General features: G+C 34.2%; 1 protein-coding gene across 2 annotated transcripts in view; it reads right to left on the minus strand.

Moving 5' to 3' along the window:
- Positions 1-14,920, minus strand: part of LOC131078675 (uncharacterized) — a 50,325-nt gene extending 35,405 nt beyond the window's left edge. The window contains exons 1-2 of one of the 2 annotated variants that reach the window (XM_059216786.1): positions 14,665-14,920; positions 2,295-2,436 (exon numbers count right to left, since the gene is read on the minus strand). In XM_059216786.1, the coding sequence (XP_059072769.1) occupies positions 2,295-2,436; positions 14,665-14,775 (253 nt within the window). In that variant the 5' untranslated portion in view covers positions 14,776-14,920. The remainder of the gene's footprint in view (positions 1-2,294; positions 2,437-14,664) is intronic. The other variant, XM_058016426.2, reaches the window with a different exon arrangement.
- Between the last annotated feature and the right edge of the window lie 10,778 nt (positions 14,921-25,698).

Below are 25,698 nucleotides of genomic sequence, written 5' to 3' on the forward strand. Positions count from 1 at the left end.
CCTTAGAATGGAGTTAGGTTCAAGACATTGACTGCTCTAGTTTTGTAACCTTAATGATGAGACCCTGGGGTTTTGGTTCTGAATGTTCTTTTCTTGAAATATTTTTTGATCTTGCATTATGAAATTGTATAAATGAAATTTATCTTCTGATATATATAGATCAAGTCTTGAGTATGCATCTACGCACTCATAAAGTCATTTTCTGCCATATTTGGCTCTTCTTTTTCCCATGGCGGCTCAAATCTAGGTAAGAATGTGAGCTGTGTTTCCGGGCAGTAATCCAAGTGTAGTCCTATTGTTACGTAACCTTGAATGATTTGGATTACTACCTTCTTCTCCATTATTTCATGCAGGCCTGAGGGAATGGATTGTATTATTCATATTCTAAAGCGTTTGAAGGAGCAATTGTGTCATTCGTTCATGTCTTTGTATGCCTTCACTCATTCTCTTGTTCTTCCTCTTGATCGGTCATCTTGTTTTCTCTAATTTTGTTGCTAGCCTCTTGTAATGTTGCCTCTAGTCTTTTCTCTCCACTACATAAATTGGATTTAGACCCACGGGTTGGCAAGATTGTTGCTCGGATACCAATTGTAATGTCCCTTTTTCAAATTTCCTTTAATTTCTTTACATAATAAAATCTGACTCACAATTACAGAAGTTTACACAATTAGAATAAGTATGAAAACCATATGATTCAGAAATCATTGCTAATAATTAAATTCTAATCATTAGATTTAATACTCAGAAAATGGTTTAGAATGATCAAATTATCTATTTCTAGTGACCGGGTCCTTCTTCTGCAGTGATTTACTTCTCAATGAAATTCCTTTTCTATCTTTAAGACTGCCTAATATTTTACCTTAGAGGGTCACAGTCTGTTGTTGATTATAGAGGTTTTTAATTCAAAATCAGATTTGCACAATGGTGATTCCATGTGAGATCACCCTTAGGAATTGTGGGTTTTCATCCTTCAATTCTGCCACGAGGAGTTTTGTCTTCAAGTTAATGAGCTGTTTTTCCATGCTACAAAGGAGTAATTATCAGACAATAGAAGATGTATTCTCTGTATGATGGTTCCTTCTCATTGTATGGTGTCTCTTATATATCATTTTTCCTCTTTTTGCCTTGGGTAAATTAAAAAGACATGCTTTAAAATTCAGCATGGACCTAAAATCACCCCTAAAAACACACTAAAGTTTGTAGATTATAAATACATGCTTTAAAATTCAGCATGAACCTGAAATCACCCCTAAAAACACTGTAAAGTTTGTAAATTATGAATACATATTGTCCAAATTTAGGTTGGTTTTGTAATGTCCCCTTTCTGTAAATGCCCTAGTTTTTGCCCAAATCACAATTATAATATCAAACTGCTGTATGCCTGAATCTGTTATCAATATCAGATCTGATTCTCTTCTTAATTCTGCTCAAAAAATGGAAGGGATATTCCATTTGATTTGATGATAAACTGATCCATTCAACCTCCTATTTATACACCTCAATATGCCCTTTTACCAACGGTTATACCTCTTCAATGAGGTCGGCCAAGGGAGGGAAAATATTTTTATTTAATTTGAATTTTTTGTCTCCAAAAATAGGCGCCCAAACCAAGGGGGTTAGCCACATAAACTCATCTTATCTTTATTTTACCACTACCTTTGCTAGTAATGAGTCAGCCAGCAAGAAGGTTAATTATATATTTTTATTATTTACAAAACCTTGCTCAGGACTGGGCACTACTCTCCAAAGAGGTTGGCCAGCCAAAATAAAAATATTTTATTTAATTTAATAGCTTTCCTTTTTTCCTGCCACCAAGTGTTTGATAGAATACTAAGGCCTGATATTTATTACAGCCACAATCTTAGACTGGGGCATGACAGTTTTTAATTTACAAGGAGCTTGCCCTTCTAATTCAGAGAGTGGTCTTACCGCACAAATGTTCCGTTTTGTCACAAAGGTGTGAATTAAATTGCTAACAGACTGCTCAAGGTAAAGACAAGAAATGAAAGATCATTTGGAATTAAAAAAACCAAAAATAGAAATGATAGAATTCTTTAGTGTTTCTATCAAAACAAAATGGTTTCACAATCCTTTAGAGGTCAAGTTAAAGTCTGCCAAAATAATATCTAACATTGACCCTCCTTGCTTTGAACTTCCAACAGGATATCATATTGCCCTTTAGACATCTTAAATCTAACCAAAAAAAGAGGCCAGAAAGATATTATTCTACAGACTTTGTGACTGTGCTGTACATGGCAAATACTACTAGACTATTAATAGAGTGCTGAAAATACTTTGTAATAGGACAATGTCACCAGCAGATATGTTGGAATCCACATGCTTCTGCCACATAGAAACATCAAAGTATGGTTGTTTGTTGTCACCAACCTGTAGCATTGACTTCAATAGCTCTCTGCCATTTGAAGCTCTAAGCCTCTGCAATACAACCCATATCATTAACCAGTGATAACAGATATCTGCCTCAAGAAATCAAATTTAAATCAGGAAGAACAATATATAGAAAAGTAATTTCATGCACTTAAGGTCAATAAATGTCAATAAATAAAATTTATAAAGTAATTTCTGATCATGCAGAGATGTAAATGAGTAAAAAGAAACTTCAATCTTGAAGCAAAGATACTATTAAATTATTAATGGATGAGAACCAAAGCATGCATTGAGAGGATAAATTTTACTCAGCAGCTAAGTTAGTCACTCTAATAAAAGCCAGCCCAGGGTTAGAATTAATCTATATATTGATGCTAACTGAACCAGACTGCTTGTGAGCCAAACTATAAGTAGCAGATCACAGATTTGTTAGAGCAGTTCAAGTTCTTTTAAAGAACCTTTTGTATCAAAAAAGCATATGTTGCGCTCTCTTTAAGAAGTGATGATTAATTTTTTCTTCTTTATGTTCACTTTGTATCTGTGATCTTTTAATCTTCTAGAGTAAAAAAATACTTTTTTCCCTTCTGTAATTGAAATTCAGTATGTGTTTTATGAGTCAAATATTAAAAACATTGGATCTAAGCAAAGTAGCCGGATACACCCACGCCCCTCCTTGGAAGCATGCACTGCCGTATCGGATACAAATATGGCTCAGATATGCATCGGATACCACATCCACACGTGCCCAAAAAACACAAATTTTCGAGTCATGATGGATACCTTGTGATTTGATTTTTAAAAAGTTAGACATGAACCTTCCTAAACTTAATTTTAAAAACTTCATCTGTGCAATTTTTCTTTTATTTTTCTATTTTTTTATGAAATTTTACTTTTTAAGTTTAGATTATTATTGTTTATTTAGTTCTTGAATCTTTATATTTAAATTTCAAATTTTTAATATATTTAGATAATTTTTTAATTACTATTTAAATTTTACTTTATTTTATCTTAATTTACATTTAAATGACATTATTGTTGATTGAATTATAGGTCCTGGTTTGTATATTGTAAATTGTTAAATCAATTTACAATTAAATATGTAGCAATTATGTGTCTATGTTGCTTCTAGAGTAATGAAAATCTCCTCTAATAATAACTTAGAATATTGTGTTAAATATATGTGTATGTGTTTTTTATTAATGTTGTATCCAACCATATCCATATTAGGGGTCTTCAAAAATGGTTGTATCCGTATCTGATACCGTACCCATATTTGTATCTGTTGACGTGTCTAAAGTCATATTGCTACAATTCTATCCAACCAACGCAGAATAGAATGTTCTCGCCGAGTATCCTATCCTCTCTTGTACAAGGAAGCCCTAATGCTGTTTTAGTTGATCAAAGGGAACAACCTCAAGGTTCCAAATGTCAGTTCTTGACTACAGGATAGCTCAATGGTCGATGTGTTTTGCTGGGAGCACAAGGGGACTTACGTTTTGCAACAAGTTGGTCTGCATCCTACAATGCTGCGATTCTCAAGCTGCGAAATAAAAGCCAAAGAGAAGGGTTTAGAGAAACCTAAGATTAGCCAGGCTGGTATGCGGGTAGACGGATTCAACATAACCAATCCCTACTTGGCCAGAATGGCTCACAACCTCGCAGGAACGGAGCAATCTTCAAAGCGACTTGGAAGATTTTCAGACTACAAATGCATGGCTAAGCACCCAATTCTGGCACAGCACAGACGGACACTTGCAATTGAACTACATGCAATTAAAGGTTTAGACTAACCATACACAAGAACATACAATCAATATATCCTCAATGGTATGAGCCTGAATCCATCAAATACCTGCACACCTAAAAGAAAGATCTATCTAAATTGTTGAAAGAAACCATGCTAACAGAAGAAAACAAAAACAATAAACACCATATTTCAATGTTCATATATTTGCTTCAGATGCCATTGCAACATTTTCTGCAGCATCTCTATGCTACTGCTAAATTTAACCTTCTACACAAAACTCTAACCTAATCTAACTGAAATCTAACAGCCTAGCTGCCTAGAAATCTAACAATCTCTCTTTTACAAAAGAAAGGCCTTTGCCTTTTATAGGTTTTACAATTCGAACCAATGGCCGGGATTGACTGCATCCAAGGGTTGCAATCTGCCTTCCAGAAGATGGCAGCTTTAACCCATGCCCACTCAATTTTCAGTTATCCACCCAACTACTATCTCAACTACCTATCACTGTTTGGCTTCAATTTGGGTCATCTAGTAGTTGGGAATAGCTGACCTATGTCCTCTTACTTTGAATTTATTAGGTGGGGCCCATAGGCAGTTCTTTTACAATAAAAAACTTCAGTTTTCAAAAACTAAATTTCTAGAATTAAATCCAGCAATGTATCCTTCTGAGAATGCACATTCTCATTGCATTCTGAATGTTCTTCATCTTTGATCTTGAGGGTGGACTTCAACTTGGGGTCCAGTGGCACGCTTCCCAATGCTTGGTTACGATCTCGCGCTCTGCATCTTCTTCTCCATCTTCTAGCGCCTGGCTTTGATCTTGGTTAAGTCGTCACTTTAGCTCCTCCCGATGTCGTTGATCTGCAAACAATCAATTTCACCTTTAATCAATCAATTTGAAAAACTAATTAAATTAATTTAACAAATATTAAATTTAACTTTTAAATGTTGAGACTCAGGTTTCATCTCGATGGAGTTCGGGTTTGAGAAGCTCTCTGTGACATGTATATTTTAAATGCCTCTCTTCAAACGTGAAATTTGGTCCGTGAGCGGTGAATTGTGAGATGTTAAGTTCAATTTCGAATGCTTCACCGAAAATGTGAGATTTTAACACCACCCTTGTGATATTTCATGTGATTTTACCTTCTTGCAAGATACTTCTTCACTAAAAATTTCGAGCAATTTGTGAGTTTTGAGAGATTTTAAACTTTTAAGTTTCAACGCCCAACTTAGCCTTTCGAGCCCTTTGGAAGCTTTGTGAGATTTGCCTTGTCGTTTTAGAACTTCGGCCAATTAAGGTCTTAGTGCGCAATTTGAACTTGGTCTAAATGGACATTTGCGTAAATGCAAAATTCGGGCATTTACACCAAAATGTGCGATTTTGGAGCCTCTTTGCTTTTCGGCTAAGGGAAGACTTCGGCCTCCAAGGACTTTTACAAACTTGGTGAGTTTCGGCCTTTGTCATCCCCTTTGCAAGTTTCACCTCTTTTTATCAATTTCGGCCTGAAAACCGATTTTGCAAACCTCATTGCCTTTATTGTTTTCGGGCTTCTAAGTTATTTCGCGTGATTTAGTCTTCTTTTCACCTTTTCGATCGATGAGGCGAAAACATGAATTTGTCTTCTCTTATGCTTATCGGCTTAATGAGGGCCCTCTGGGCGAATTTGAAACCTTCTCCCATTTTTGGCTCTTCAAGGACTTTTGCAAACTTGATGATTTTCGGACTAAAGGGTCAAAAATCGCAATTTTCACATTTTATTCATTTTCGGGTTTATTGGGTTAAAATGTAGACTTAGATGCTCCTTTTCTTTTTCGGCCTTTTGGTTTATTTGTGTGCGAACTGGAGATTGTTATGATTTTCGGCTCATAGAACCATTTTTCACGAGTTTCCCTTTGTTATTTTCGGCTAAATGAGCCTCAATGCGCGATTTTTATGTTTGACCATGCAGATGAGACTTGGGGATTTTGGGATGTTTTGAGCAATTTGAAAGAACTCAGGCATTTTTGACTAAAAAGAAACTTATTTGCACGATTCTCATTTGCTAAACTTTGGCTATTTCACCGTGAATACGTGATTTTAGGGGAGAGAATGAGCGGGTTTAAGCTTTACCCCTTTCATTGAATGAATTTTGGGCCTTACAGGAGGAATGCGCGATTTAACATTCATTTGAATAAAGTCAAACTTCGATACGACTTTGGGAAGTATGAACTATGGCGACAATAATTTCGCCCCTCACTACTCAATGGTTTTCGGGTTGATTATGCTATTTGTGAGGTCGGGCTTCTTGAGCACTTTGCAAACTCGACCTATTAAGAAGAAATGCAAAATTCGGCCCTCTTGAGCATTTTGCAAATCGTGACCCTTTGTCCAATTCGGCCTTTGAAACTCTTCAGATGATAATGCACAACTCTGCAAGTGAATGAAAATGTGCGAGTTCCATAGTGCTTGGTCGATTCTACTTCTCTCCATCACTCAAGCTGACTGCAACTACGGGGGTCCCTGTTTGAAGAAAATGGGGTGTGTGCGAGCACAACAAATGGCGACTCGGCTGGGAAATGTTCCTGAACATCTCAAGGATGAATGACTATCCGGATCGAACTCCAAAATCTGTGGTATATACCCCACAAAACAACCCAAATGACAAAAGACAGACTCAAAATCAAAATAAAAATGAGGTCGCAAATTGAATCAAGACACCAACCTTGAAAATCAAGTGTGTGCAGTGAAGTTCAGTCCTGCTTAAAGAAAGTTGAAATATCATTGTTCAATCAAAGACAAGTTACGTAGGATGAGTCTAACTTCAAAAGCAACCTGGATATTGCCTCACTGCCAACGAGCGTCTATAGCCCCGACGAGGTTATCGCCTGTAAGCTCACAGAGATCGCTCTGTTTCCGGTAGATACATATTTTTGTTTTTCGATACCGGCAAAGATGTTTGCATTCCCAATAGCCAAGCAATTTGATATTTCTTTGCTTTTCAATTTCTTTTCTTTTGATTTTTCTTTTATTTTCACTTTCACTTTTTCACATTGGCTAGTAAGCAGTGAAGTCTACGTGGGATTGAGTGTTACAGTGGTCGCTGAAGCAGAGCCTTAGAATTTTCACTTGCAATGAGTTCCCTTTGACAAGACAACAGACTTAAGCGATTTTAAGCATTTAAAAGTGCAGTGATCGCAATTTTGGTGACAAAACGCAGTAAGCAACTAAATTTTTAGAATGACTAAGCCTTAAACCAAATGAACTGACTACGGGGGCAACCGTCAAATTAGGTGCTCTACCAAAGTTAGCATCTAAGAAATGAGCTGGGAAAACTTCTTAACTTCGCACACCAATGCCGGGAAAAGCAAACAAACCCCTTCGCAAAACTGACAGGGAGACCACCACTTCCGAAAGGACACCTACACTATAGCAAAGCAAACTAACTAAAGCGGAAAAGCAAGGAATCTAAACTAAAACCAAAAAAAAAACTACTCTAAAACAGAAAAGAAAAACCTAAACTAGCTATGTACAAGAGAAACTGACTGTACAAAATGTGAACTATACGTATACGTTCCCGACCCAAGGTGATTTCCCAGTATGTGTAGCAGTAACAGGGCAACGGGGACAGTTCTAAGTCTGGCTTGTTTGTCTTTTTATTCCGAAAAGAAAATTTTCAGTTGGCCACTCTCAGGTTTAACCAGGACATCGAGTAGTATTAACAGTTGGGCAAGTTCATCAGGTCCGTGGTTAATCCACTTGCAGGTTGTTTTCCCAGCATATTCAAAATCAAATTGAAAATTTTCAAAATTAACAGCAAGAAGGAAAGAAACAACCTAGTGCGATTCTGAGTCGTGCGAGGTGTCATGCAGCAGGAGATCTTTAGCTTCCTCAGGAGGTCGCAACTAGTAGTGTAGCATCCCGCTTGCGTCCGGCTTGTGCAAATCAATGTCAGATTCTTCATCGGACTGCATAGGCTGAAAAGTAGTCTCAAATTCGAACTCAGGAAAGAGGGGTGCATCATCCGTCGGTGCATTTTCGGATTGCATGAACCATGCAGTCTTATGCGTTTCTGTCAGCATGTCTTTTAACAGCAGGGACTCCTTGATCGATTGATCCTTAAAAATGTCCTTGGCGGACTCTTGGACTGCATCATCCATTAGTGGAGTTGCTGCAAACTGCTCCTCAGTGTCGGGCTGATCTATGGAGCTCAATAGATCGTCCTCAAAAGCATCCTCTTCAACCCTGTCCTCTTCAAGTGCAGGGACAGCACAGTCACCTTCTGTCACATCTTCCTTAGGCACAAGGACAGCATAATCATTTGCTGCTATAGTCTGACTGGCAGGTTCCTCCTGGTCAGCATTGGGCAATTCCATCTTTTCATCATTGAAGAGTGTGGCACTGCGTTGATGTTGAGATCTTTTGTGCTCATCTGCAGCAAGGTAGGCACTCCACACCTTGTTGGTGATGCTCTCCTGTGGTTCTTCCGGCAGTCCATATTGGGCTTTGACTTGACTGACTGCCTCCATGCATAGCGAGCAGGTGAATTGTGAGTGTGGGGTGCAGTGAATTCTGCACCATCAAGGTGACAGCACACTCTCCAAACATAACTCCTCTTCAAGACCAAACCGGTTCTCAATCCGGTCTTTAAATCGTGTAAACTCCTCAATACTTGACGGAGGATTAGGGATATCTGGCTGTATGAACTCCTCTGACTTGGGGATATCCCAAAAGAATATTTGCCCCTGCAATGCTAACTCGAATCTTGACAGAAATGTCAAGCAATTCAACTCATTGTGCTCTATTGTGCCATGAATCCTGCAAAGCTCTTCATATGTGAATTTGAATAGCTGCCTAGGATATAGCTGCAAAATCAATCTTTGCTGGATTTAACGAATGTCGGACTACGGACAGTATTCATGAAGCGGCTGACCATACATATTGACTCAGAAATTTTTTCGTATTTTCAGATTTTCAGATTTTTTTGGTTTTTTTGGTTTAACAGGGATCTTGCATATCCCGAATATAACATCGGAAGGGTATGATAAACTCAACTTACTTCCCAAATATAGCATTGGAAGGGTAAGATAAACTCAACTTGCTGCAAGCAACCTGACAGGGGCCCTCCTTCTAGCACCAATTTTGTTGACGTGTCTAAAGTCGTATTGCTACAACTCTATCCAGCCAACGCAGAATAAAATGTTCTCGCCAAGTATCCTATCCTCTCTTGTATAAGAAAGCCCTAATGCTGTTTTAGTTTATCAAAGGGGACAACCTCAAGGTTCCAAATGTCAGTTCTTGACCGTAGGATAGCTCAACTGTTGATGTGTTTTGCTGGGAGCACAAGGGGACTTACGTTTTGCAACAAGCTGGTTTGCATCCTACGATGCTGCGATTCTCAAGCTGCGAAATAAAAGCAAAAGAGAAGGGTTTAGAGAAACCTAAGATTAGCCAGGCTGGTATGCGGGTAGATGGATTCAACATTACCACACCCTGCTTGGCCAAAATGGCTCCCAACCTCGCAGGAACGGTGCAATCTTCAAAGGGACTTGGAAGATTTTCAGACTGCAAATACATGGCTAAGCACCCAATTCTGGCGCAGCACAGACGAACACCTGCAATTGAACTAAATGCAATTAAAGGCTCAGACTAACCATACACAAGAACATACAATCAATATATCCTCAATGGTATGAGCCTGAATCCATCAAATACCTGCACACCTAAAAGAAAGATCTATCTAAATTGTTGAAAGAAACCATGCTAACAGAAGAAAACAAAGACAATTAACACCATATTTCAATGTTCATATATTTCCTTCAGATGCCATTGCAACATTTTCTGCAACATCTCTATGCTACTGCTAAAATTTAACCTTCTACACAAAACTCTAACCTATTCTAACTGAAATCTAACAGCCTAACTGCCTAAAAATCTAACAATCTCTCTTTTACAAAAGAAAGGCCTTTGCCTTTTATAGGTTTTACAATTCGAACCAATGACCAGGATTGACTGCATCCAAGGGTTGCAATCTGCCTTCCAGAACCTGGCAGCTTTAACCCATGCCCGCTCAATTTTCAGTTATCCACCCAACTACTATCTCAACTACCTATCACTGTTTGGCTTCAATTTGGGTCATCTGGTAGTTGGGAATAGCTGACCTATGTCCTCTTACTTAATTTATTAGGTGGGGCCCATAGGCAATTCTTTTACAATAAACAACTTCAGTTTTCAAAAACTAAATTTCTAGAAATAAATCCAGCAATGTATCCTTCTGAGAATGCACATTCTCATTGCATTCTGAATGTTCTTCGTCTTTGATCTTGAGGGTGGACTTCAACTTGGGGTCCAACGGCACGCTTCCCAATGCTTGGTTCCGATCTCGCGCTCTGCATCTTCTTCTCCATCTTCCAGCGCTTGGCTTTGATCTTGCGTTAAGTCGTCACTTTAGCTCCTCCCGATGTCGTTGATTTGCAAACAATCAATTTCACCTTTAATCAATCAATTTGAAAAACTAATTAAATTAATTTCACAAATATTAAATTTAACTTTTAAATGTCAAGACTCGGGTTTCATCTCGGTGGAGTTCGGGCTTGAGAAGCTCTTTGTGACATGTATCTTTTAAATGCCTCTCTTCAAACGTGAAATTCGGTCCATGAAAGGTGAATTGGGAGATGTTAAGTTCAATTTCAAACGCTTCACCGAAAATGTGAGATTTTAAAACCACCCTTGTGATATTTCATGTGATTTTACCTTTTTGCGAGATACTTCTTCACTAAAAGTTTCGAGCAATTTGCGAGTTTTGAGAGATTTTAAACTTTTAAGTTTCAATGCCCAACTTAGCCTTTCGGGCCCTTTGGAAGCTTTGTGAGATTTGCCTTGTCATTTTAGAACTTCGGCTAATTGAGGTCTTAGTGCACGATTTGAACTTGATCTAAATGGACGTTTGCCTAAATGCAAAATTCGGGCATTTACACCAAAATTGTAAATGTATATTCAATTTTCAATTTGAAGAGCATGTTATATATATGCAATGTAATGTATTATTATTTCTTTGTTGATTCACAATATAATATTTCTGATTTTGCTTTGCTGCAGATGGAGAGAGAACATTAATGAATTTCTATGCATCTCCCACAATGTTCCATCGGTGTCTATATACCAATGAAGGGGGACCGATCAAGAGATACCTTGATCGATCATGTCCTTTGGACATGATCGACCAAGATATCCCTTGGTCGGTGCCTCTTCTTAACCGATCCTAATCGGTTTCATTTGCAAGATATCATTCAGTTGGTAAATATAAACAATGTGCAATCACCGATGGTTAATAACCGATAATGAATCGGTGGCAATGCATGATGCAACCGATTGTAATCGGTAATAAACAAGTTTGTTATGACAGATAAACAAATGCATTAACCCGATTATAATCAATGATAAACAATTGTGTTAAGTCCGATAACTAAATGTGTTAATCTGAATATAATCGGTGGCAATCAAAATATGTTATAGCCCGATAATCATTTCTTTATGAAGCCCAATAATCATATGCAAATCTGGACTATCAAATGATAGCCCGATAATGGATCGGGGTTAGAACAAAAAACCCTGATTCATTATCGGCACTATCAGATGATAGTAAGTACATAAATTAGTTTCATATATGAAGGAAGTTATAACAGAATGAAGGAGAGCATTTATAAATATCAGATAAAGGAATAGTTAGAGATGTCTTATCTTGCCGAAGCTATTATGCATCAACAAAAATGTGTGATTTTGGAGCCTCTTTGGTTTTCGGCTAAGGGAAGACTTCGGCCTCTAAGGACTTTTACAAACTTGGTGAGTTTCAGCCTTTGTCATCCCCTTTGCAAGCTTCACCTCTTTTTATCAATTTCTGCCTGAAAACCGATTTTGCAACCCTCATTGCCTTTATTGTTTTCAGGCTTCTAAGTTATTTCGTGTGATTTAGTCTTCTTTTCACCTTTTCGGTCTATGAGGCGAAAACGTGAATTTGTCTTCTCTTATGCTTATCGGCTTAATGAGGGCCCTCTGGGCGAATTTGAAACCTTCTCGCATTTTTGGCTCTTCAAGGACTTTTGCAAACTTGATGATTTTCAGACTAAAGGGTCAAAAATCGCGATTTTCACATTTTATTCATTTTCGGATTTATTGGGTTAAAATGCAGACTTAGACGCTCCTTTTCTTTTTCGGCCTTTTGGTTTATTTTGTGCGAATTGGAGATTGTTATAATTTCCGGCTCACAGAGCCATTTTTCACAAGTTTCCCTCTGTTATTTTCAGCTAGATGAGCCTCAATGTGCGATTTTTATGTTTGACCATGCAGATGAAACTTGGGAATTTTGGGATGTTTTGAGCGATTTGAAAGACTCTATAGAGAGAGAGAGAGAGAGAGAGAGAGAGAGAGATACAAGAAATAGGACCATGTGCACCTGATTTTGATGTTCTTCCACCTTGGAGGCTATAGGTTTTGTGGTTCCTTCATACTCCCTCTATGAGCTTATGGAACCCTAAATGGAGTAGTGGAAAATCGGGAAAGAAGAAGAACAAGTTTGGAAAAAACTCAAGGGAACTCAATTCTATTCTTGCACAAACTGCAGGTTGTAAAATAAGAGATTCCAACAAAGAATGAAAGAACAAATCCCTGTACTTCAAATTTCAAATTTGTTTTCCAAACACAATATAAAAGAGAGAGAAAGCTGTTTGTGAATTTCAAGTGCAGAGTGAGAGTTTTGTTCCTCAAATGAGTGGAGTCTAGCCTGTATTTATGCACAACAATGCTCATTAAGTTTGGCAGCACAATTCTTCAGGGTGACAACTTTGTCAGTCTAGGCAGCAAAAAATGACACAGACGGAAAGCAAGAAAGACATAAGGAGGAATGAAAAGAGGTGTATAGATGACACATGGACAAATAATGGCATGATACAACAACTAGATAATTCACCAGTCTAGGTAGTGGTATCATCAGTGAAATAGAAAACTCTAGAAAACCTAGGCAGACAAGGGCAGAAAGAAGTAGGGGGTAAAAGAAGATCAGAAACAATAACATTGGCAAGGGAAACTGTAAGTAACAGTAGAAGGAAGCCTTTGAAGCGATCAAACAAGAAGCAGCAAGATGCATAAATCCAAGTCCCACCCCAATCAACATGGGAAAGCAAAGGCACCAAAAACACACCTGATCTTGAAATGTGAAAAGTATCCACAAAATCTGCTGCATACATTTATATGCATCCTAGGTATAGATCATATCTAAATAAAATTCCAAATCTTTGTTGCAGACCTCAAGATTGTGAGACCAAACCATGTCGGCAAATAGATTATACCTAAACATTAGTTTTTAAGTGATTCTTTTATTACATTGGCAACCAGTGCATGCATTTGTCACAAGACAAAACCATTATGATCAACAGAAGGAAAAACATTTATGAAGTAGTGAATAATGCTTCTAAATTTCAACAGCAATATGAATATATCAATGTAAATGGTAATGGAAACCCTGCAGCGATAACCTTGAGTTTGGTAAGAATTAAATCTTATCATTGCTTCTTACAGGGCAGCACAAAGTGAGGGAAAATACTATAACTCAAATTTGTATGCAAAGCACATGAACTGCGTTAACATCAGACATAATCTAGAGCCTAGCATATTCTTACATAAAATTTTAAACAAATAAAAATTTATAGCCTGATTATTTCCCACATAATTTACAGCCTAGCGTATTCTTACAGAAAATTTCAAACAAATAATAAATTATAGCCCAGAAATTTATCCCCATGTAAATAAGAGACAACAAAATATATACCACTGTTTGCAATCAATTTCAGTAAATAAAATTCTCAAAAGTTTGACAATCTATTGTCAAATACATGTTTTCAATTGTCAATTTGGCACATCATCTAAATTTGAGATTGGACAAAAAATGTTTAATTCAAAAACCTGTTTCAGAAACAATTTAAATTCTATAATCTAGTCCAAAATAAAAATGTTCATTTCGAATGTCTAATTTGGGAAAGGTGTATCAGTCTATAATCTGGTATGAAAATAAAAATGTTCAATTTTAATGTCAGATTTGAGAAAGACGAATGTATCACTTTTAATGGTCTGATATCTAGTCTGACCTGTGCTTGAATTTTTCATAATTATCTAATTAATTGGATGGCAAATCATGATTACAGAATGCCAATCCATAACATCTCACTGTTACAACAAATTAGACACAAATACATAAGCATGTAATAGTGTTCCATCACTCGTTTGTAATATTTTCAATGATTTATCAAATACCAATCCTAAACATTTCAGAAAATTGAACGTGGAGCATGTAAGCATATGATAAATTTCTGACACTCGCCTGTAACATTTTCAGAGTAGGCTACTAGATATTCTACATTAGCCCGGACAAATGTACATTTCCGCTGTTACCTAGAATATTTAAGATGTTAGAGCTTCAGGTTTTCAAATGAGTTTTAAGATTTGTATGCATTTCACTATAGTATATTTACTGCACAAATTGAGCGGAAGAGGGGAAAACCTGAGGAGGATGAAATTGATGAACAAAGACAAGAAGCTGCACATATCCTCCGATGTGTGCAGGGGCGGCTGCCAGATCAATCAGAGGCCCATACCACCCAATGCAGCCCATCTCCACTGAAAAGCTTTTCGTATGTTCAACAAATCTTGGGCGAGCTTTTCCTCAGGGGTTAGCCAAATATCGGTTGAACAGAGAATAAAACTGGAAAGGATTCAAAAAGTTTTTAAATTATTGTTACAAAGATAAAATTATTGTTTTTAATTCAAGCTAGGTTTATGAAAATAGTAAGATGGATAATTTGATTAATTTCGCCGAGAGGCGATCTACAATGGGATCGAAGTTGTCCGTAAACATAAAATGTCTTTAAAAAAAATTTGACGTCTGTTTGGATGAGCTGAGTTGGCAGGTAGTGAAGAAAAGTCGTTGTCCCCATGAACTTAAAAACAATAAAAAATTCGTCGTCAGTCTCCCAGAATAGCAAATGCAACGATGCATGGCTGGAATCTGTCAGAGTGGTCTTTGCAGTAACAGAAGGAGATTGAGGGCCATAAACACACCACTTCGGGTTTTTTTAAAATATATTGAAGAGAAGGTTGTTGTTGGGCGATTCAGATTTGCAGCAGATATCAGTTTTATCGTGAGAAGTTGAGGGTTTGTAAGGACATATGAGAGTCTGGACCGGGCTTGAGTGCTGGGTGAGAGTTGCAGAGATGAATGTTAATCTCTTTATTTTCTATATCGTCTTTGCAATAATAATTTTTTTTATCTTTTGGTAAATGTATTTCTTTGCAGGTGAAATTTAAAAAGAGGTTGTCAAGGAAAGGAGCTAAATTCTTTCCATGCTCAGCGCATGGATGAATCAGTGAACTTAGGTACTCATAATACATTATTTTCTCTCGACTGTGCAGCCATGCCAGGATACGTATTTCACAAAGATTAAGTAGACAACTCGTGATTTCCATATTATTCTTATTAATTTAGTCTTCCTGTATGATGCCTCTCCCAGTCAGAATATCGCCATGGAGAGTGGACGGGGATGAATTTAGTAACATTTCATTTTATTATTATTATTATTTTGTTTATACGGCCCATGCATTAGATGACTCTATCCATAAACCGATAGCCCTTAGTCGATGGGTATTGATCCTATAATTATATTGATTGTAAATTGTTACTACGGTGAAATCCAAAAAATTGGTAATTGCTCATATGTTGATCTACGCTAGATATATGATCTATGCTAGATATTGAGAAAGGGATGACGAGGTAATTTTATGAATGATAATTCGTATATTTTTATCAAAGCGACTGGGATGAGTAAAATCCTGCTAATAATTTCCAGTGTATACATTCTCTATTCCTGTGGTTGTGAGGAGAGAATAGGTTGAAGAGCAAGCTTCAATACCTTAGTATGGGACCACGTGCAACAAAGTCACGTGTTATTTTCTTCACCTTTAAACGATAATTAGCCTATCTGTTAGAGGGATAATATGTATCAAGTTGATATTACATATTTCCTGCATCTTCTAGCAACACTAGCATATTAAATGAATAAGGCAGCATGTGTTATATCCTTCCATGCAAACCATTTTGGCATGAGTATCTTCTCTGATATTGTCATCAAACTGTTAGAAGTATAATTAATGTGAGAGGTATAATTACAGTCCAGCAAATGATTCTCTTATTTATTACTATATATATTTCCATACTTTAAATTTAAAAGTGGTAATTAATTTAATATAAAAATGTCCAATATCAATTTATGTCTTTGTATGTAACTTTTGAAGGATGGTGTCAAACATAGCTGGAATAACATCCAGTTTCGCTGGTACATGAGGAGACTGTTTCATATTTAAGTTACTAAATTTGAGAGTTTATATTTATATAGTGAATTATTTTTTTATTAATTCTTTAAAGTTTGTGTATATATTTTTTTTCATCTGAAAAGTTATACAAACAAATTAGTTTAAGTTTCATTCAGTTTTATTATTTTATTATTTTATGTAATGTTCTTTAGTGTGATGCAAGTTTCACTGTGAAAGTATTGAAAGAGATTTTCTGTGTAATTTGTTTTTTAGTCTATTCCCAATTACATTTTAATACAATCTAAATAGAATATTTTTCTTTTTTTGATCAATTTGTACAGACTTTGAAATAACAATGCAATACAATCACAGTAAACCATGAGAAGAAGTTTAATGCATAATTTTATTCAGTTCATTTATTTCTTTAATGCCAAAGATAAAAGATAATAGTGCTCAAATTTCCCTAGACGAATGAAAACACAAAAAGTAAAGATTATTTCCTTTCACATAGGAAAAAACAAAATGATGTTAAAAATAGAATGAATGGTTGAAGGATGTTTAAGAGGAAAAATTATTATAGAGTTGATTATGTATGAGGAAGAAAACCATAGAAGTTTAGGAAAAGATACTAAATTATAAATATCTCATGCCTTTATGTGAAAATGGAAGAATTGTTTTTTCAATATAGTATGTTCATGTCTAAGAAATATGAGAGAATTTAAGAATTATGAAATATTGTTTTAGATTTGACAATAAGATATTAGGAAAATAAAAAATGAGAGAATCTAGATAGAATATTTTAAAATAGATTAAAATTAAATAAATACATATAATTTTAGAAATAAAATGTAAAACAAAGATAATCAAAATGATTAAAAAATTTAATAAAATGGTATAATTTAATTTAATTTGCATTTGTATTAGGATTTATTGAAAGACAATATATTTTTAACTTTTTTAAATGAAAGGGTCAAATATAAGATTGTATGGAAGTTGCATCCAAAGTCCATGAAAATCCACTTAATTTAATTTAAAATAAAAAAAATTAATAGATTTTCTCTACCAAAATATCCAAAATACATAAATTGTAATGATCAAGTATTAATTGGTGAGTGTTAAAGTGTAACTACCAAGAATTGGGATAGAAATAATTTTGAATGCATGCCATTTTACTTATTTAGAATAAATAGTTGTAAAGTAAAATAAAATTGCTATTTAGAGTGCATTTGAGCGGCAAAGGTAATTGTTTTCTTGCAAGATACCAACATATTACTTCAAAATCAAAATTTTGTATAAATATTTCATAATTTCCATTAAATAGCATGAAATTGTATTATTTGCATATGCAAATTTCAAAATTTAATGTGACTTATTATAATTTTTATTGCAAATTTTGCATGTATTTTTGTCCTTGAAATTTGAAATGCTAAAATTTGAATACACTCTTAATAACAGGATAGTGAAGTGCTTAGCAAGTTAGCTTAATATATATGCAAATCTCAAACCTTAGTTTGATTTGGTGCATCTCCAAAAGTTTTAATTCATTAAATAGAGAGACCAAGATGAAATACTTTATTGCACAAAATTGAAAACAAAAATTATAAATTGCATCTAATTTTTTTCATTTAGATAAATGCTTTATTAAATAGGATGAACGTAATTTAGTGTTGTGAAATTTTGCATCCATTTTAGTATAAGGACATACTAGACTACAAATAAGAGCTATTTGTGCTAGAAAAAACAATTTAACCTGAACATTTAAAATATTATCAAATTGTAATGTCATTTTCTTGGAAAAAGTAAATGTCATCTAGAAATTGGAATATGAGACACAAAAGCATTATTTATATGCTTTGCCTTTGGTGGCAATAGTCGTTATTTTATGGAAGATACTTTGCATATGAGATTATGAGTGGTGGTCTTTTAATTGAATTTATTGCCAAAATAATGGTGGAAACAACCATTGTTTTATGGTAGATATATTAGTATTTACAAGTATGCAATGTATTTTATGTAGTATGGTAAGTTTGAGACTTTTTTTAATCTATATATCACTATTATCTATAGTTGAGTAGGGATTTTGTATTTTGCTACTTAACAATTCTTTTTTGAATTTGAAATGGTGTAAAGTTGAAAGTTATAGTTGAGCATGGATGTTAAATATATTTTTTTTTTTCTATTGAACAAGCTTGGTTTCAATCAACAAGTCTTGGTTTTTTTATATTGTAGTATCTTTTTAGCTTTTTTATTTTTAGGGTTTACAAATTTTTTTTTATAATTTAATATTTTATTATATATTAAATTTATAAATTTCATATCACATTTCTTTATGATTTTTTTTTTTTTAAATTAATCTTTTTTTTTGTAATTATTGTGGGAGTTATTTACATCTTCTTGCATAATTAAGGACATATTTATAGTGAATATTTTGATTGTTGCAAGTATTTTCTTGCATAGCTCTCATTTGTCATATAGAAAGTAGGGTGATTTATTCATATTTATGAATGTTAAATATTTTGAAATTTGATATCTCTCGGTGAATTTTACATAGATTTTTTAAAATATAGGTATACTAGTTTAGTTTAGGCTTTCCAAGTAGAAATTTTATTTTTAATTTAATTTGTTCTGATTAATAAAAACCGGGTTATGCCTTTATCATTATATCCGTTAGAAAAAGGGTGCATGAGAAAAGAGATCAGAAAGAGAAAACCACTGAGCACAAAAAGAACCAGAGACAAAACTAGCAGCAAAAAAAACTACCCAGAATTACATTAACTAAGGACTTTATAGAAAAATATATTTTTATTTGGAATCATTAATAAATAATTTTTAGTTTAGTTTGTTAATGAATAAAATTATTTTTAATGATTAAAAAAATGAATAAAGTTAATTTATTAATTAAAATTAGGATTATGAATATGATAAGTTTGACAATTTAATTTAAAGTCATGAGAAATTATGTGATGGAATTTTAAAAATAGAAAAATTAAAAGGGATAAATGTATTTAGGTAAGCTTTACAATTGATAGATAGTTTTCTATCATTTTGATTATTAATTTTGAATGTAAACTGAAAATCCATTATCCTCAGATGTCTTGCAAGTAGAATTCGATCGTTCTCATAACTTGTCAAGTTCACATTTTAAAAATGATTTGGATCAAACTTGTGGGACATGAATGGTCTATGTTTGTGAATGGTCTATGTTTGTGAATGGTCTATGTTTGCAAAATAGACCTAATGTGTGCGGATTCAATCTAATAAGTTATGTCATTTTTATACCTACAATTAAAGATTTTATTTGTTATCTATACCTACAAAATATTATTAGCAGTGCTAAACAACACCTTTAGGACTTTTTAAAGTGAGTATCATTCTCTTTGGTCAAAGCCTAATTGACTGATATAATGATTTTAGAGAGTGTTTGAAGACAAGAACCAACAACTAAATGCAAATGATGTTGATATGGTTATAGTGTTAAGGGATCGGGAAATATGGCTTGGTGCAAGAAGAATGTAATGCAGTGGATGTAACAATGAGCTAGTGGAAAAGGTAGGGTTTTGCCATGTACAATGCAAGTGTTGGTATGGAAAGTTGAAATATGACTAACAGATGTTCCTTGAGATAAATTGGTGCAATGGAGTTGTCCTAATGATAGATGGATTAAGGATTCTTCATGTTGTGAAAAGACTCAAGGGCAACGTCATTTTAAAGTTGACTAAACACACAATTTGAATCCTTTGACATGGGAAATAACACATAATGATTAGTTGGAAAGGGGTTGGCTTGGGCCCATGATTAAACTTTAATTAAAAAAAATGGGATTGCTTTCAAAAGTTAAAAATAATCTAGGTCAATAGTGTGGAATGAATTTGAACCTAAGATGGGAAAAAGTAATTTGAGAACTATAAAATATCTAAGGAAGGGTTGTGTTTTTTTGTGATAATGGGATGGAATTTTTGGAATGAATGGGAGTGTCAACCACTCAGAAACATGCATTGGGACCAAGCACTCAATATACCCATGGAAAGCAGTGTAAAACTAATGATGAAATATAAGGTATGCACTTCTTAACAATAAAAACTCACAACATGAATGTAAAGAATACTCACCTAGTCAAAACATCATGTTGATTCATGTTTTAAAATACCAACACAAGTGTACTCAAACACACTTTTGAAAGGAAATGAATTTTTGGGGAAGGCTTCAGTTACCTAGTCTAAGTTATAATGGTTTTCACTCAAAGGTAATATAAAAGCTCCAGAAGAAGATATCAATGACTATAGGCTTAATCAAAACACATTCAATTTTAACAATCTAGTACTTCAAGATTTAATTTCATTGCTATCCAAAAATGAAAAAAATTCATATCTTTAACAAAACTAATAAGAAAATACTTTATTTGATTTTCAATATGCTCAAAATGAATTTGAAAAGGAAAATATCTAAATCTATTGCTAATTTAATCCTCAACTTACCAATTTTGAAAATATATTAAGAGATTCTAAAGGGATGGAGAAAAATGGATAGAAATAGATCTATGTATCCAGTGCTTTGAAAACTAGTGTCTAAGTGTCTCGAACAAATAATCAAAATCATTAGTATAGTGATCAACTTATCGCTACTTGAATGCTCTACTAGTGTAGGTTTTTATTTTCCTTAGTTATATATTATGTATTTTCTAACATGATTTATTAGCTTAAGTAGTAGCAATAGACTCGTGATGAGGGTAGATTACATTCTCCATGATGCAATTTTAACATATTTCTGGGTAATTAAATATATATCTCATTCATTGTATTTGCATCCTCTCTTTTCTATTTATGTATCCACTAATTCTGCATATTAATTCATGTATTGTGATCATTTTGGTTAATGCATATTGTGTTGATTTATTTCCTATTTTGCAATCTTGTGTTTATCTCTAGATTATTTTTTGCAGTTTTCCTTACTCTACTACTTCAATTATATTCCTTCATTTATTGACTAACAGTTTGCATGCCTATTCTATATTAGGTATGGCTATCAATGGTTTTTGTATGTTATAATACTTGGTATCATATCTTCACAATATTTAGGGTGGTTAATAAGTTGTTTTTTTGTTTTTTTTTTGAGATATTATTGGTTTTTTTGGTTTTAGGTGTGAGCTAATTTTTGGCACATTTTGTAGCTTTTGGGCTACATCATTATGTCCAAAAGGTTCAAGATAGTCAAGATTGACTTCTATTTATTTAAAATAGTTTTTGAAGGCTAATATTCTTTTGGATTTTTGCGTGTGTTGTTTAATTGGGTTTAACTAGTGGTCCAAATTTTGAGGCATCTTGGCCTAGATTTGAGTACACCATTAAACTCGAGAATACAAAAAACCCTGAGATCAATTGTTTGAACACTTTATTTGGGTGCTTGATGAATTTTCTCCTTGGAACACTATGAAGATCTACATGAGTCAAAGGTACCATGTTGTTCATAAACTAAGGTTTTGTTCATAACATTTGATATTTATTTTACAAACTCTGTTATTTATTTTACAAACTCTAAGGTTTTATGTGGTACAAGGTTAGAATTTTTTTATGTACTTATCCATACTCTATCCTTACACCATCATACCATTAGCAACCATAGCTTCATTAAACACAAAAGTATTTTGAATGTATCTGTAGACACCTAAAATTGTCATATCTAATTAAATAAATATTTTATTTATTTAATTATCTAAGCTTAATTCTTCTATTAATTAAATAAATCTTTATTTATTTAATTAATTCATTTATCCTCTTCTAGCCTTATTTCTCATTTAAATAAATACATTTATTTATTTAAATTATCATTTTCCTAAATTAAATAAATATTTTATTTATTTAATTGATCCCACTTCTTCTATTAATTAAATAAATCTTTATTTATTTAATTAATTCATTAGCCTTTTCTACCCATGACACATGTCATTCATCTCTTAATTCATACACTACCTACCCCTCTCATTATTTTATTATTTCTTTTACCTACCCTCTAATCATAGCCGACCTCCTTTTACACCTCTCAATCTTATCCCTCCATTTCATATAGTGTCTTCTATATAAGGAGATGCTTCCTTCATTATCAAACCCTAATGGTTCTATGCATTCTAATCAATCATCCTAATCAATCATTCTAATCATTCTATACATCCTAATCATTCATGCTAATCACTAATCGACAATTTGGAGGACTCGACTACACTTACGATCCTACTTGCAACCACATTTCGTTCTTTGTTGAGCTCTTGTGCACATACAATCTGAGAGCAAATATATCAAGCAAGATCAATGGAGATAGGAAGAATGGAGATCAAAACCCTATTGGACATGTGATGGTATAATCTTTGTGATTTCATGTGATTTGCATTGTCTTGGGTAATCTTCATATGTTATGGTGGATCTTTGTTGATTGTTAGGCTAGGGTTTGGTGGTTGGATTCATTTAACCTTTCAATTCTGTTATTATTGTTATCCATTTTCACCATACACATTTTGGCACGCCTGGTGGGACATGGATTTTTCTTAGATCTGTATTTTTTGCAGATTTTTCTAACCCTATATTGCTATTTTGTAAAACAATTTGGAGAATAACCTTGTGATACTAGGGTTTTGGACACAGAATCAAGATCTTGGAGAGATTCGATCATATCTCAAAAACGGCTAGGAAATTTTGCACCAGATTTTTTTTGCAGGTTGAAGAAAGTATCAAGAACTCTCAAGCCAAAATTCAAAATTTTTGAAGTACATTTTCATTTTCTATTAATTTTTTATGATTTTTCATAAAAAATTAATTTTGAGAGCAAATGAGAGAATTTTTCAAATTTTCTTATATTTTTGGAAATCTCTCATAATTATACATAGGATCTGTTCTTTGTGATTTTAATTTTGATGCAAAATATTTCCCTAAAAATTGGATCTTTAAAAATTAGGGTTTTTCCTTATTTTGATCAGATCTCACAAACCAATTTGAATTTTGACATAAAATTTTTTGTGCAGGTCAGGGAAAGTATCAAAAAGATTTAGTAAAAATTTCAGATTTTTTGGAACTATTTTGCATTTTGTATGAATTTTTTATGATTTTTCATAAAAAATTAATTTTGAGAGAAAATTAGCAAATTTTTTGGATTTTCTTACATTTTTGGAAATCTCTCATAATTATACACAGGATCTGTTCTTTTTTATTTTAAATTTGATGCAAAATCATTCCTCAAAAATCAGATCTTTGAAAATTAGGGTTTTGCATTATTTTACTCATATCTCACAAACTGCTTGGATTTGTTTCAGAAAATTTTTTGTGCAAGTTTGGAAGACCATCAAGACTTTCTAGTAAAAATTTCAGATTTTTTGGATCGATTTTGCATTTTATATGAATTTTTTATGATTTTTCATAAAAAATTAATTTTTGGAGCAAATTAGCAAATTTTTTGGATTTTCTTACATTTTTGGAAATCTCTTGAAATTTTACAGGTGGTCTTTTTTTATGATGAATCAGATCTTTGAATTGGTCAACAAAACGCATTATTGAAGGCCCCTATTTCACAAAGTCTTTTGGACCTAAAATTTACCTAACTTGTGTGCTTGTAGGAAGGGGTGATTATTTCAAACAATCCAAACTACTAATAAATCTTTGTTGCAGATCTTGGCAAGGGTTTTTGGATTTTTATTGTGTGCCTTGTTTTCATAGACTAGCAAACACTTCAATTGGTGCACTAAAATTGAATCATTGTCTTTTGTGTCTTGAGCAATAGGCTCTTTTTGTTTAATCTTTAGAGGGCCTGTCTTCCCGTGTGGTCATTAGGACTACTAGTGAGAAGAGAACGACCCAAGTGGTAGCGAGGAAAACCCACCTTTTCCGAACCACTATAAACAACTGTATTCATGGTGAAAACTATGGATAACGTGTGCTGATTAGTTCATACTGACACTATGTCTCCCCATAAACCCGTTTGATCAAATTTATTTGATCATTTGTAGGGCGTAACCCCTACCGGCTGGGAGCCTTCTATATTTACAGAGCTGAAAGTGCCGCATGTATGGCCACATGAGCGGATTCCCTTACTAGCACCTTTTTGTTTTAGAAGCCCAAATCCTTCTAGTTGTTGGGGCAGGAGGTCGAACCTCTGGTAGCGGCCCACACACATACGGTTCTTAGTAGAGATACAAAGTTCGCCACGGGGAGTTTTCGTGGGGACTGATACTTGGCTAACCCGAGAAGTGAGTGCCGAGGGTGGAGCCAGTGAGGTCAAGCATCTAAGTATCCGCTTTGAATAGCGTAGCCTTGGGGGTAAAACCCCATGTGGGATCAACAACTATTGTCTTGGCCAGCCATAAGAATTGTGCTTGACTTATTTTAAACATTCAAAACATTCAAAACCAAACAGCAAAACATTGTGTCTTTTGTGTTTTCAAGTGTGTGCAAAACATTTTTCCATCAAACAACACACTTTTCTTGGAGAGTCTAAACACTTGCAAACATTGAGTCCTCATCAACATTGTGTCCTCTTGTCACGAAAAACAGTCAAACATTCAGATTTGGTCACAACTTCACAAATTGGAAAATTTTTACAGTCAAGCAAACAAGAACAATCAGTTTCGGAATTCTTGAGCTTCCTAGGTTGTTTCTCTAGGTTTTCATCTAGCATTCAACTTGTCTTTGGGTCTCACAAAATCCATCGTTGCTTTACACCTTACATTACATTCACATTTGTCTAAACTTGAGTCAAAAGGTCACTTGCTTGTCCTCATCATACTTTGTCAACACACTACATACAACAACACTTTGCTAAGTGGTCCCTCATCAAGGTTTTTTACCTTTGGGTCTCATTTGGTTTTACTTAGAGTCAAGGTCAACTTACCTCATCAAGAGAAACTATCCTCTCTTTGGAAGTCACACCTACTCTACTACATACATACTTGGTCTTACACTTTGGACATTACAAGTACACTTCAGACTCATTTACATTTCATCCAACTCTTGGTCTTTCATACTCTTTCCATTTTTCATCTAGTCTCACACATCTTGGTCAATACCTAGTTCATGGTTGAAACCTGTCTTCAAAAATCTAGGAGAGAAACTAAAGAGGCTCAAGAGTCCGCAAACATGAGTTCTTATGAGTATGACAATGAGATCTTTTTCAATTCTGATCATACTACATTACCTGACATGGATGCCTATAGAAACAATCCAAATGTTGAGAACATGGACACTATAAACAA

The sequence above is a fragment of the Cryptomeria japonica genome, chromosome 2 (genome assembly GCF_030272615.1).
Source record: "Cryptomeria japonica chromosome 2, Sugi_1.0, whole genome shotgun sequence".
Taxonomy (NCBI): domain Eukaryota; kingdom Viridiplantae; phylum Streptophyta; class Pinopsida; order Cupressales; family Cupressaceae; genus Cryptomeria; species Cryptomeria japonica.